Below are 15,412 nucleotides of genomic sequence, written 5' to 3' on the forward strand. Positions count from 1 at the left end.
ACTCTGAGATTAACTCATAATTTTGTGTAATTCATTTTCATCACTTGAACTAGTAAGATTTTTTTTAAGTCCATTGCCTTTGCAGCTGGTAATAGAGATTCTGTGGCTGCACTAATACAGTAGTCACTATCTCATCTCTGAATTTTAATTAATCAAAATTACATAAAAGTCTAACCAAATTTCAAGTGTCCAGTAACCACACCTGGAGATGTTTGTATTGGACAGTATAGAATGGTATTTTCATCCTTTCAGAAAGTGCAATTTATAAACAGAAATTTATCCCAGTTAGAAAATTATGAGGAAATTCTGAAGATATGCCACCAGGGTTTCAAATGTTTAGACTTTCAAATGTCAACATAAAAGCTTCACATAGCTGCTTTATTTCTGCTTGATTTCAGTTTGCTTGAAATCACACTTTTGTTTGCACAAGAAGAATTTTTGGTGTTAAAAATCAAAGCACTAATGGCAACAGCGCCCAGGTCCTGTGACATGACACCTTGCTTGACAGCTGTCCTACCTCTGAGGGCCCTGTGATTTAGATCATGGCTTTGATGTTACGTCATTTCATCATCCTTTCTCTGCTGTTTCCCTTGCTTTCTTTTATTTTTAAATGTTCCCTTATTTCCCTTCGCCCTACCCACCCCCCACACCCATGTAAGTCTGGAAACTCAATGGATCGAAGAACATCTTTTGAGAAATTGCACAGAATATGGTAAGTTTTATTTTTTTAGGAATTACAAATCATTAAGCCCAATGAAATTTTCCCACTTCCCCTGTTTCTAGCCCAAAACTTATCTTGAATTCTTTGATAAAACAGCAAAAGTATGGCCTGTTTTCAAATTTAGAACTTCGTGCTTCCTACTTATCTTCCTGTCTCAGTCCTACATATAGTAAAGATGTCACATGTGAGCAGCTTCATGTATCAAATTAAATTTTTATTATGATATATAAAATGAAGAAAGAATAATTATATATTTGTATTTTAGTCCATATATCCCTGTATTTACTGAAGATACTGCATGCATTTCTATGCTCTTTTCCTTAGTTCTTTGTTAGGCTTAAACAATTAATAAATTAAGAGCAATGAGGATTCTGGGCTTTCTGTCTCCACAGGGACAAAATTATCTATGGAGCAGTTTGAAGTCAAACACTTGTGATAAATGGTGGTCACATCATGCCCCACCAAAGACCCACTAGGATGTCTCTCTTGTTCTTTATTTTTCAGGAAGGTGTTGAAAATTGTATAAAATAATCCTGGAAACCTGTAGTTTTCCCACCAGTGTTTTCTTAGTACCTTGCCATGTGTTTTGGTGATATATATATATATATTTATATATATTTGTTTGTGGGGTTCTTTTTTTTATTTTGTGTATTGTGCCAGTGCCTTTGGAACTTTCTGACATTGTGTAAGCTCAAACTAAAGCCTTCAACACATTTATTTTTATAGGGCAGAAACATCCCTATTTTCCCATGCCATAAAAACTGTACACCAACACTGAGGGCCAGCACTAACCTGTTATGAAAAGAGGTAGAAAAATCTTGGTTTATACTCAAGTTTGTCTGCATTGTCTGTTGAGTTGTGTGGTTAGCTCCATGCTACTGTGTGTGTGTGTGTGTGTGTATTGTGGCTTTTGCCGTGATGGCCAGTTAAATGGAGTTATGTGTGTTGAAATCTAAACAAAGTAGATTCAACAAAGAAACCATTTTGTTTGTAGTTTCCTTCCAGGATCCTTGTGGTGGGGACATTAATCAATTCTTTTTGAATTACCATTGAGATTGTACACAGAGTGTTGGAAAGATTTTAAGCAACAGAGAGTACTTGGAACATTCAATGTGATTGCATAAATTAAAAGTATGGAAAATAAGGAACTCCAGGAATTAATCACACTATAAACCTCACACTTTGATTGGCTTTATTTGAATCTTAGGCCTTTAGTATAGAATTTTATTAAACATGCCTCATAAGCCAACATGGAAAGTTAAAGAAAATGTCAAAGAAATTCCCCCAAATTTTGCTGAAGAAAGTGACTATTGGGTATTTCAAGGTTTTCTGTGTATTGTTTAAGAATTGATTCAAATTAATCCTTTATGAAAATAAAACTGATGGAATATTGTTCTTGAGATTAGAATGGAAATTTCTGTGAAATAATTTAAAATAATTATAGTTATACAACTGGAGAAAGATATAAAAGGAAGCAAAGCAGGTTGACTTTTCTATAGCACCAGCCCCAAACCTGACCCACTTCCCCAACTCTTAAAATAGCACCACCTTGTCCCAAAATGCAGATAATTGGTACCAAAACACAATTAATTACAACATTCTACAATACTCGAGAGTAAACTAAACTCTACAACAACTTTTGATATATTTCAAAATAACTAGAAAAGGAGAGTCTGAAGTTTCCCAATACATAGAAATAATACATACTTCAGGAGGTGGAAAATACTAATTGATCTGATTACATATTACACATGGTACACATTTATCAAATTATATTGTGCAAATATTGTATGTCAACTTTTTAAATTTTTTAAAAATTTAAAAAGGAATAATCAATAGGAAATAAGGGGAAGGAAAGATTAATCATCCACTTTTTTAATCAAAATTTATACAAGTGCCAACTATATCTCAAACAAAATGCTATATCTTAGGACCATGAAAAAGGTATAGACCTTGGTTAAAAGTTATTTCATGGTATAAATAAAATGTTATGATGTAAGAGGGCAAGATAAACTGTTGCTACTTGGTGTTAGAATGGAGAGAAGCAGTCAATCTGAGAATTTCAAAAACGTACATTTACTGGATGAATAGATTTTATTAGGCCAAAAAGGGCAAACTTCCTTTAAAAAGAAGGGGGAAATAGGCTGTATTTACTAAAGAAATAGAAGCTGAATAACATTCACACATAGACATACACATCCATACATATAATATTGTAGTAATTTTCAGATAATCTCTAAACACGTTGTTTACATTTATCCTTTTCCATCCAGAAAAATTAAAATTATATTTTTCATTGAACATGCTGTTTTGGTGTTACTCTGCAGAAATGGAGAAGAAAATTATGGAGAATCTCTGAATTTCTCCTTCAGAAGTGTTTTTCCATATCAGTAGCTGTAGGATCAGCGTTGTGTCAGGCATCCTATAGTTTGTAAACTAAATTTTATAGGACACCTTCATAGGACCAATAAAGGGATGTAAAAACAAAGCAAAGAATGAATGACTTTATTATAATCTGATAGATTTAACGGAGAAGAGGTAGAGTTTACATAAGGTGACAAGATAGACAATGTCTAAGAAAGAAATGGAAAAAGAAGAACATGAGTAAACAAATATAAACCATGAAAGGAATTAGGAAAACTGAGGTAATGACAATTCATATTCATTGAATACATGCTGTGTACTACTAAATTGTGTACTAGGGGCTTCATAATATTTCATCTAACCTGATTTAATTCATATGCTGATCCTTGCAAGGTGGTTATTATAGTACCCATCATTTTACTCATTTTACAAGTGAGAAAAAGGAAGGAACAGCGAAAGCATATAGTTTGCCCAGATTGACATAGTATAGGAATATTGGTGACAACATTATCTGACTCCTAAATTCATTGTCTTTCTGCTAATTCCCATCCTTGATATCCTTGCAGTGGACAGAAAAGCACTCACTCAATCTTGTCACCTGATGATGTCCTCCTCCCCATTTACAGTTTATTCCTATTTTAGGAATTTTATTTACATATTCCAGAAGAACGATTTTATAAACTAGGTAATCAAAATGGACTTGCTGGTTTTGTTTAACCCCAGAGTCAAAAAAAACTTTTGTTAGTGTTTTCCAACACCCTTAGAGCTTCTCTTGGTTACCCAGACTAATAAACCCTTGCCAGCATTTCAGAAACTGTGCAAACAGCCAAGAGTTACATAACATTTTTAACATTTCAAGAACATCCATTTCTTTGTGTTTGCTTTGTTGTTTACATGTACAGCCATACTGGGAGGTAGTCAGGAAGGTACTACTTGACTATCATAGATGAACGAATTGGGGAAGAGAGAGGGGAAGTCACTCACCAGTATCATTCAGTTATTGAGTGCTAAAGCAGGACAAGAAGCAAAATTTTCTTACTTTAAATCCATTACTCTTCATAGATTACTCTTTTTCTTTTTATTACATCCAAAACAGGTGAGATCAGAATAACTGACCTTTGTGTATTAATCTCACCTTGGCTTGTGTCTCAAGGAATTTCATTTCCTGTGATTTATTCTTTACTTCTTTATTGTCCTTACCATCACAGAGGTCTTTTAAGGTCTATATTTCAAGACTTACTAGGTCCTTTTATGACTTTAAACATTATTAAATGTTTAAGCCTTGTTTAAGTTATATGCAATCTCTTTGACACAGTTAATATACCTTATTAATTGTGAGAGTTTTCTTCCTCTATGACTAATATCAAATCTGACACTATTTCTCCAGCTGTTAAAATAATCATAGCATCTGTCTGTCTGCCACACAAATATTAAAAAGGAACATGGGACCAGCGCCGTGGCTCACTTGGTTAATCCTCCGCCTGCGGCACCGGCATCCCATGTGGGTGCCAGGTTCTAGTCCCGGTTGCTCCTTTTCCAGTCCAGCTCTCTGCTGTGGCCTGGGAAGGCAGTGGAGGATGGCCCAGGTGCTTAGGACCCTGCACCCGCATGGGAGACCAGGAAGAAGCACCTGGCTCCTGGCTTCAGATCAGTGCAGTGCCGGCCATAGCAGGCATTTGGGGAGTGAACCAATGGAAGGAAGACCTTTCTCTTTGTCTCTCTCTCTCTCTCGCTGTCTATAACATTACCTGTCAAATAAAGAAAAATAAATAAAATAAAGAGGAACAAATAGGGAAATAAGGAGCAAAAGTCTAGAATTGATCAGCGAGGCCTTGCCATTGAGGTTTATATATCCAGTGCCAACTCTGTGCCTCACCTCCTCTCCTTAGTCTGTATGGAGTAAAAGTTAAATTAGCCTGAGTTTTGTAGAAATGGATATTGGAGAAGCTTAATGTTGAACACATGGAAATTCCCTGTTGTAACATCTTTTTGACCTTATTTCAATGAAAAAAAATTATCTGAAGAGGATTTGGAAGATTTTATGTACTCATAAATTATCACAAATTAAATGATGACCTCCTTGGCTGTTTCATCCCTTGTGCCCTGTTTACTCACACCAATGCATTCAGCTTTTTAGTTATGCTCTGGAGACAGCAACAAATTGCCAAAACTTGTAAAGACATCAGGAGAGAATTTTAACACAAGGGCTGAGTTGGCTGTGTCATCAGTTAATCAGCTGATCAAATCTATATTTAATTCTATAACACAGTTATATGATGAAATGAAAAATATAAATATGAATTCTGTAACTGCATTGAAGTATTCAGAATGGGAAAGATACAATACTTAGTTCCTTTAGAATGTTCTTTTTGGTTAAATTATTATCTAAACCCATTATGGAGGCCCTGCTTAACACAAACTACAAATTTTATACAAACATAGTAATCATGACAGATGAGCCTTGACATGAGAACTTAGATTAAAAAACTTGTCCTATACTTTCTTACCATGTGAATTTTTAGAGATTATTTAAATCAAGGAACTTCAGTGTTTTCATCTCTAACCTAACAACACATAGCTTCAATGAGCACTTGCATATATATATATGATATATATATATATATATATATATATATATATAGGAAATGGGATTATGGTTGAATATACTTTAGAAATATGTGTTATTCACTTAAAATGCAGTATAAATGTCTTCCAGGTAATTCCATATTCTTCTATCTACATGATTCTACTTATTAACTACCAAAATTTCTTGGAAAGAAAAAACTTGGAATATATATTTTTAATCCTCTTTTGATGGAAATTTAAGGACCTTTGCTTATTTATTTGCTATTATAGAGTGAAGCATGATAAACATCCTTCCAGTTAAATATTGATTTTGTTCTTATATTTATAGAAATTGAATATTTGATTAAATGGGAGGCAAATTTATAAGGGAGTAGGAATCTATCTGCTTTTTTGTTCTTACCTTCAGTTTTTCCTTAACACAAAAGCATACAGTAAATGGAAGATTTGTTATGAAAGGCAGGAATCATATTTTGAATTCTTGATTTCTAAAACCATCTAGTGTTACATCTTAATGACAGACCTCTCCCAATTGGTCCTGTTTTGTAAAGTAATGTATTCTGTATCTGGGAGGCTTCCATTGTTTTTTAATACACTATCAAATCTCGGGATGATTTCTAGTCTCTGGTCAAATGATTTCAATTTTCTTTCTATTATATGTAATATCTAATGTGAAATCTCTACATACTCCACCACTCACCCTGACTGTAACCTGCAAGTCACCCTCTCCACCCAATGTAATGCTATGAACAATACAGATGCCAGATTTGAGAGATACCGACGTAGTCTAACCATAGAGAAATGTTAAATGAAGAGCAGGGCAGTGTCAAGTCTGTGTAGCCTTCAGCCTTCAGCTGCCCAGGTCTGATACATCTGAGCTGGACTTCAGCTCTGTTTAGAATTGAGTCATGCCGGCGCTGCGGCTCAACAGGCTAATCCTCCGCCTAGCGGCGCCGGCACACCGGGTTCTAGTCCAGGTCGGGGCACCGGATTCTGTCCCGGTTGCCCCTCTTCCAGGCCAGCTCTCTGCTATGGCCCGGGAGTGCAGTGGAGGATGGCCCAAGTCCTTGGGCCCTGCACCCCATGGGAGACCAGGAGAAGCACCTGGCTCCTGCATTCAGATCAGCGTGGTGCGCCGGCCGCAGCGGCCATTGGAGGGTGAACCAATGGCAAATGGAAGACCTTTCTCTCTGTCTCTCTCTCTCACTATTTACTCTGCCTGTCAGAAAAAAAAAAAAAAGTTTGCATGAATTTACCTTGAGGAAGAATCTGTGCATATTTTTTTTCTGGTTGAATGCCATGCATTTTTTTTTTTGCCTCTGATCACAGGTATATTAATATAGATGAAATTCAGTGGAAAATTCTTTTAGCACCTTAATATCCATAGAGAAAGCTGACTTGTGAAAATAATTTGTAAGCTGGTCATTGGGCTTCCCTGTTATTTCTATTGCTTTACCAGCAAATACATAAAGTGAGTCTGGTCAGTGATGAACTGTTTTCTCCTCTTCTGTTATAGACCTGAAACCCATCTCATTTATCATTTCATTGTTGGCAGATATGGCTATCCATCTTCTTTTATTGAAACTGCTTTTATTGAAACTGTTTCTGGCGATAGTTTGCTTGAGAAAACAATTTTAGTTTCCCTGCAGCATAATGTAAATCAATTGGTGTCAATATATCAGACCATGCAGCCTAATTTAGGTCTGACAATGTGTCTTATATTTTCCTCTGGTAGCATCATTAGCACTTAAGTTGCCACCTAAGTTCTATATGTGAATTGTACACAGGTTTTTGGCCATAGATCATCTGATGAAACCCTGGGGGTTCCTAAGAAATGTTGTGTAACTACTTTGTAGACAGTCTCTAGTGGGACATGTTGCTTTTGTGCTACATATGCCTGAAGCAAAAGTTTCAGTAGCATTTCCCAAAGCTCTATTCTTCTTTTAAAAAAAAAATGATTAGTGGCAAAAAAAAAAAAGATTATTTGGGTCAGTGCCGTGGTAAAGTGGGTTAATGCCCTGGCCTGAAGCACCGGCATCTCATATGGGCGCCGGTTTGAGACCCGGCTGCTCCACTTCCAATCCAGCTCTCTGCTATGGCCTGGGAAAGCAGTAGAAGACGGCCCAACTCCTTGGGCCCCTGTACCCACGTGGGAGACCCAGAAGATGTTTCTGGCTCCTGGCTTCAGATCGGCGCAGCCGTTGCAGCTAATTGAGGCGTGAACCAGCAAGTGGAAGACCTCTCTCTCTCTCTCTCTCTCTCTCTCTCTCTCTGCCTCTCCTTTTCTCTCTCTGTAACTCTGACTTTCAAATAAATAAATAAATATTTTAAAATGATTATTTATTTTTTTGAAAGGCAGAGAGAGAGAGAAACTGAGAGATCTTCCATGCACTGATTTATTCCCCAAGTACCCACAACAGCCTGCAACAGTAACATTAGCAGAAAACTGCATCAGAAGTAGAGTGGCCAAGATTCAAACCAGGCATTCTGATGTGGGATGCAGGCATCTCAAGCAGTGGCCTCACTGGCCATGCCACAATGCCTGCCCTGCAACGTAATGTCCTCATGAACATGAAGCCTTGAGTTTATCCTAGTGGCTACAGAGGCCTCAGCTGGAGACCATCTTGGGGCATCTGTGTAACAAGTTGATAACCCAGTCATGCCCATGTGTTCAAGCACTACTGAGTTCTTTCATTCCACAAAGATTACCTACTATAATATAAGTACTTACTATGGAATATACATTTTGTTTTCCATTGGAGGAGACATAGATAATAAGACATAGTCCCTAATCTTGGGAAGTATATGAGGAGAGGTATGAGCCAAAATCACTGCTTTGGGCATAGGACTAACACGCACCTAAGTTGATTCATTCTTCTTCTGAAAGTTAACTGCATAAGAACAGAACAAAGGCTCCACTGGCTTTCTGAATATAAATCATAAAGTGGCACAGAGTAGACAAGGGGAAGAGTGAAGGCCCAAGCTAGAGACCCACCCACTAACTAGCTGAGGAATCTGACCCTACAGGAAAGAAAACACAAAAAGAGTACCAGTAAGAGGGTTGGAAGACTTGACAGGCTGAGGCACAGAATGCTGTGCAGGTCTCCAGCAACAGAGTAGGAAAGTACAAAAGAGGTAATCAAGGAGATATTGTGTTTTCAGGTTTTGCATTTACCCATGGGCCATCTACTCCTACATGGCAGATGAGAGCAGAGGGCAAGCTAGGAGAATCCAGAGATGAGAGAAATGTTTGTAGGATCAGTAGCTACTGCAATCACCCACACATTAGATAATGAAAAAAACTTGGGTAGCAAAATAGAAGTGAAGAAGAAACAAGGCCCATAATCCAAATAAATTAACCACTTACTAGGACTTTTTTTTTTTTATTTGACAGGCAGAGTTGGACAGTGAGAGAAAGAGAGAAAGAGAGAGAGAGAGAGAGAGAGAGAGAGAAAGGTTCCATCTGTTGATTCACCCTCCAAATGGCCACCATGGCCAGCGTGCTGCCAGGAGCCAGGTGCTTCCTCCTGGTCTCCCTTGTGGGTTCAGGGGCCCAGGCTCCTGGGCCATCCTCCACAGCCCTCCTGGGGCACAGCAGAGAGCTGGACTGGAAGAGGAGCAACCGGGACTAGAACCCAGCGCCCATATGGGATGCCGGTGCCGCAGGCGGAGGATTAGCCAAGTGAGCCATGGCGCCGGCCCCCTACTAGGACATTTTTAAACCAAGTTTACTAGAAGACTTGACAGCAGAAAAGTAAGACATCAAGCCCTCTCACTCAGGAATTGAAAGAGTTATATAGCAGCATTATTTTGCATTATCACATTGATTTTTTTAAGATACTTGAACTTGAATTATCAAAATATGACCTGAATCTTATATTAACATACAGAACTGTAGTTGAGTAAAGCAAAAAGATACAGGAATATTTGTATGTGCTTATGTATGTAGCATTATAGCATTTGACAAAGCATTTTGCAACTCTCAATCTCAGTTACCTTATTGAATTAAATAGCATCAAAAAGAATTAAGTGGGTAAACAGAACCTTATCAACAGTTCAGGGGCAAACTGTTGGCCTATCTTTATAGATTTATTTTATATATCTAAGAAAATATAATAGAACTTAAGTTGATAAAGATTGGGCTTATTATTATGTCTAAATTTAATTTCCACTGAAAGTATAGTCATATATCAATTATGGCTAGTTATTAGGTTACCTACTAGATAGCTCAATATCATTCCCCAGTCATTATTTCTCATTTTCTGCTTCTCATTCTAAAGCCATGTATTTCATTACATGTATTCATCAGCATTCCTTCCTGAAAGACTTGTTCATAAAAGAAAGCCATTTTTATACTGATGACAAACTGTGGATGCAGCTTTCCCTTTTCCATAATTTGTACTATTATTTAAAGGCAGACACTGCAATAGGTAATTTAAAACAGCTAGAAATTGGACATATTTTTCTAAATTGCATTCATCGATAAACAGGGGTGTATTTTGTGTATGTCTACAGATATCCTGCTTCATTTTTCATACGTGTTTGATAGTTACTGGACTGCATGTCCAGATTGGGCAAAATCCCATGTCCTCTGCATTGTGCATGACATTTTGATGACAGTTGTCTTTGTTGTTTTCAATGACCAGGATCTTAGAACAATGGGAGCAAAAAGCAGACTGTCTTAAATACATCCATTATACCTGTAATTTCAAACAACAGAGATCATTGCTAAAATAGACTGCGGAAGCTATTGCAAATTTTGAACACAATCTCTAGACTGTTTTCTCATTTCTGGGGAAAAAAAAGTTCAGCTATCCATTATTTATCTCAAGTCATACAGATCTTACTTTGATAGTAAAGGTGTTTTAGTCTGTTTCATCAGCAATGAAAAACATTACCCAGTGAGTATGGCAAACATACTACAAAGGGTAATAAGCAGCACCCATTAACAAATTCTCCCAGAATGTCGAGTTAGATAAGGGTGAAACATTTAATTTTTAACCGATTTTCAGTAGTACTGCTGCTGGTGGTTTTGGAGAGCACAGGTAGAAAACCACTGCCTTAGACTAACCAATGCTCTCCAATCTCTCCACTGATGGGTGTCAATGGCACACCCAATGTCACAGATGAGAAAGTCTGCTCTCCTATTATTTCCACACAATTTTGCAACCATCAGTGGAGTTGCATGATACTGAGAGTCAATTGTGTTTGTATCCATAGCTGTTCATTATTGAATGTAGTGTAGTTACATAATTTATTAAAATATTATACAAGCTGTTGAAATTTGAATATGAGAAGAGAAAGACTTCTATGAAAACTAAGCTGTATGCTTAAAAAGACTGGATAAAGATATCTTGAAAACAGCTATAAAATAAATCTGAATAAGACTTGCATTGGGAAAGTGGGCTTCTAATGTTTTCTAAATTAATCATTTATTTTCTTTCATTCTCTTAGTTGCTCCAGTTCATGAACAGTGTCCCTAAATCAAAACTGAACATGCGCAGGCGCCACGGCTCACTAGGCTAATCCTCCGCCTGTGGTGCCAGCACCTCCCGGTTGGGGCGCCGGTTCTGTCCCTGTTGCTCCTCTTCCAGTCCAGCTCTCTGCTGTGGCCCGGAAGGGCAATGGAGGATGGCCCAAGTGCTTGGGCCCTGCACCCACATGGGAGACCAGGAGGAGGCACCTGGCTCCTGGCTTCAGATCGCTGGCCATAGCAGCCATTTGAGGGGTGAACCAATGGAGGGAAGACCTTTCACTCTGTCTCTCTCTCTCTCTCACTGTCCACTCTGCCTGTCAAAAAGTAAAAAAAAAAAAAAAAAAAAAAAAAAAATCTATTGATTTCCCCACATTTGCCCCAAATGTTAAGAAGCCATTTGGGGCTTAAAATAGAATTTGAAACCCAAAAACCAAGAATGTGCTAATGTTGCATTTCCCCAATTTTGTCTTGATTCTAGAGTTTTAGTGTAAATCTGCCTCTTTGCCATTCCTTTAACTAAGTTTTATCTTGGAAGTGATAGCTCATTTTTATAGTTTAACACGAGTTTTTATAATCTCTTTGTTTTTCAGTGTCTTAACCAAGATTGACACATTTGTATCATGTATGCATTTTATCAGAATTTCATCAGTTTGCTCAAATTACTGATTAAACATGCCTTAAAAAAATGGAGAGTAAGACAAAGTAACACTGCTCTAACAATCAGTGCACCTTGAATATAGCTGTTTACTTGGTTATGAACTGCACCCTTTCTATCTTATCGATAGATAAGACTACTTATCCATGATGCTATCCGTGAAATACAACTACTTGCCTTATTTAGACCAAGAAACTATGTTTAAAGCAAGTTCTTGACCTTAAACCTAGTAAACCCCTTTTAAAAACAAGTAAATGATCTTGGCATGACAATGACTTACTAGTTTATACATGGAATTCTTCACAACCACATTGTCAAAAGAAAAATCTGCCATCTGAAAAATGAGCAAAGAATTTAGGTTGTTTTTATAGGAGAAATAAAAATAATTGATAAATATATAGAAAAAATCTAATACTTGACAAATGTGTGACACAAATTTACTGTTATTAATAAACAAGTATAATTCAAAAAGCAAATAATAACATCTTCTTCAAATAGGTTAGTTATTTAAATAATAATATCTAAATTTATAAAGAAATAAGAAAATAGGTGATTTCATATACTGTTTATAAAAGTATGAATGACAATTAGTTTTTTGGAGTTGAACTTGTTAGAATGTGACAAAAGCCTCAAAAACTTCTCTCACTTTGAATCAGTCATTCAACTGTTAGGAATTTAAACCTAAAAAAAGCAGACATGCTGATGTTCATCCGTGTACAAAATTATCAATTGCATCACAGGACTGCCAAATGTAGAACACAATCTGAATGCCAAAGCTGTGGATCTCTTTAAGATATCAGGACATAGCTACTTATAAAATATTATTCAAAATTAAAAGCCAGATTTTAGATCACAACACTTTTATTTTTTGAAATGGCATCCACATTTGAACAACACATTTTATATGTGTTTGTGCATAGTTGTGTTTACATACATACAATATATTTATGGTATCAACTGTACTATGTATGTTTATATGTGTATAGAACTAAAATAACATTTCATAATGTAACTCCTTATGTGTCCAATACAGTCTAATATTTTCTGAACAGTTCTATAATACTCAGTTCTTTCCTAAAAGTTAGTTGCATCTCTAAATTGACTTCTCTACTAAGCAATGCATTGAGATTAGAAACAATGTTATTTTATAGGAAACATGGAATATTAATAATTGATGAAAATATAGCATGTTACCCATAATAAGCCATAATAACATGTGCAATATAGTTTCTTTTGTAAAAAGTAAAATTAACAAATAACATGCATTTTGCATAAAAATTAGGAAGATATTTTTAGTATGTAAATAGTAGCTGAAATAATTTTTTTATTTTTCTGTATTTTCCTAATTTTTACTAATACTCATATAGAATAGTCGTATAGAATTTTTATTATAGTAAAATATTTTTAACTAAAGAAATGATAATATGTGGTCTTACTTGTTCTTTCTCAATCCACACATGGAGCTAGTTATCAGAACTTAAATGTATATGTTCATAACCTATTTTACTTACATAAAACTAGATTTTTTCCATGTTCAACATTAAGTGTATGCTCTCCAAAATGAACTATAGAACCTCTTTCTTAAGTCTCAAGAATTTGAACTTATCTTTAACATTCTAGAAGCTCATCAACTTTCCACAGTTTTGCAAAAATTATTCACCATATTTTAGTAAACTCACTTGCAAGTTTACCTAAGATTAATTCAGTTCACTTAAATCAGGACAGATAGATAGACACCTAGGTAAACACCTAACTCAGCTTCAATTCATCCTTACTGTCTTTCAGTTGAAAGGCATAGATTGTGCTATGTCTATAAGCTAACAGACAGGATGTGGCCAGTGTCCTCCCTCTCTCATCCTAAAATGTTCTTCTTTCTTAAAGTTAAATGTTAACTTATCCCACCTATCACAAGGTTTTTGAATCTTATTATCCTGGTTTCTGGAAGTTTATTCTTTTTTTTTTCAGTACCTGTTTTTTTTTTATTAAAAACTTTTATTTAATGAATATAAATTTCCAAAGTACAGCTTATGAATTACATTGGCTTCCCCCCTCCCATAACTTCCCTCCCACCCGCAACCCTCCCCTTTCCCGCTCCCTCTTCCCTTCCATTCACATCAAGATTCATTTTCAATTCTCTATATACAGAAGATCAGTTCAGTATATATTAAGTAAAGATTTCAACAGTTTGCCCCCACATAGCAAGTTTATTCTTAAAATCTGATTTCCAGCCAAGGAGTTCAATTCCTACAAACCACCACAAGTGCTTATTTGGAGACCTCTATGATATTAATGTTGTTTAACAGCTATTGATTTCTTCACGTGACAAAGTAATACAACACAGAATGCAAACACTCTAGAACAGTTTCTTTGGGCAAGAAGAGTTCAGAGATGGAAATGGGAGTGATTAGGGGCTGGTTAGAAGGTTTCAGTAGGGTCCAGCATTGTGGCATAGTAGGTGAAGCCACCACCTGCAACGCCAGCATCCCATTTGGCTGACAGTTCTTGTCCTGGCCACTCCAATTCCCATCTGGCTCCCTGCTGATGGTCTGGGAGAAGCAGCAGAAGATAGCCCAATTGTTTGCGCACCTGCTACCAGTGTGGGAGAGCTGGAAGAGGCTCCTGACTCCTGGCTTCAGCTTTTGCAGCCATCTGGGGAGTGAACCATTGGATGGAAGATCTCTCTTTCCCCACCACCCCCATAACTCCAACTCTCAAAGTTGTTTTTTGTTTTTGTTTTTGTTTTGTTTTGTTTTGTTAAAAAAAAAAAAAAGGTTTCAGCAAGGACATGGGCCAGAAGCTCATCTTTGTTTTTTTGTTGTTGTTTTTTTGTTGTTGTTGTTGTTTTGTCTGTCAGCATGGTATGGTCTTTAACTTTTATTTAATGAATATAAATTTCCAAAGTACAGCTTATGCATTACAATGGCTTCCCCCCTCCCATAACTTCCCTCCCACCCGCAACCCTCCCCTTTCCCACTCCCTCTCCCCTTCCATTCACATCAAGATTCATTTTCAATTCTCTTTATATACGGAAGATCAGTTTAGTATATATTAAGTAAAGATTTCAAAAGTTTGCCCCCACATAGCAACACAAAGTGAAAAATACTGTTGGAGTACTAGTTATAGCATTAAATCACAATGTACAGCACATTAAGGACAGAGATCCTACATGATATTTTTTTTAAAAATTGATTAATTTTCTATGCAATGTCCAATTTAAAACCAAGGGTTTTTTTTCATTTTCAATTATCTTTATATACGGAAGATCGATTCAGTATATACTAAGTAAAGATTTCATCAGTTTGCACCCACACAGAAACACAAAGTGTAAAATACTGTTTCAGTACTAGTTATAGCATTACTTCACATTGGACAACACATTAAGGACAGATCCCACATGAGACGAAAGTACACAGTGACTCCTGTTGTTGACTAAACAATTTGACAGAAGAAGCTCATCTTTGAAGACCTTTTGGGTATGCACAGACAGATGGCCCTTTTTGATAGAGCAACAGGTGCAAAGAGCAGCCTAAGAAGTGACCATAGGCAGTTTGAAAGGGCAGAGGAGCAAAACAATAAAGGATTTTTAATTCAGGTAAAGACATTCATATCTATA

General features: G+C 36.5%; 1 protein-coding gene across 6 annotated transcripts in view; it reads left to right on the forward strand.

Annotated features, from left to right (window-relative positions):
• Positions 1 to 15,412, forward strand: part of RGS7 (regulator of G protein signaling 7) — a 524,234-nt gene that overhangs the window by 503,333 nt on the left and 5,489 nt on the right. For 5 of the 6 annotated variants that reach the window (XM_062210668.1, XM_062210671.1, XM_062210673.1 and 2 more), the window contains one exon: positions 1,448 to 1,528. The exons of the other annotated variant lie outside the window; for it this stretch is intronic. In XM_062210668.1, the coding sequence (XP_062066652.1) occupies positions 1,448 to 1,522 (75 nt within the window). In that variant the 3' untranslated portion in view covers positions 1,523 to 1,528. The remainder of the gene's footprint in view (positions 1 to 1,447; positions 1,529 to 15,412) is intronic. 6 annotated transcript variants of the gene reach the window in all.

The sequence above is a fragment of the Lepus europaeus genome, chromosome 14 (assembly GCF_033115175.1).
Source record: "Lepus europaeus isolate LE1 chromosome 14, mLepTim1.pri, whole genome shotgun sequence".
NCBI classification, from domain to species: Eukaryota; Metazoa; Chordata; class Mammalia; order Lagomorpha; family Leporidae; genus Lepus; species Lepus europaeus.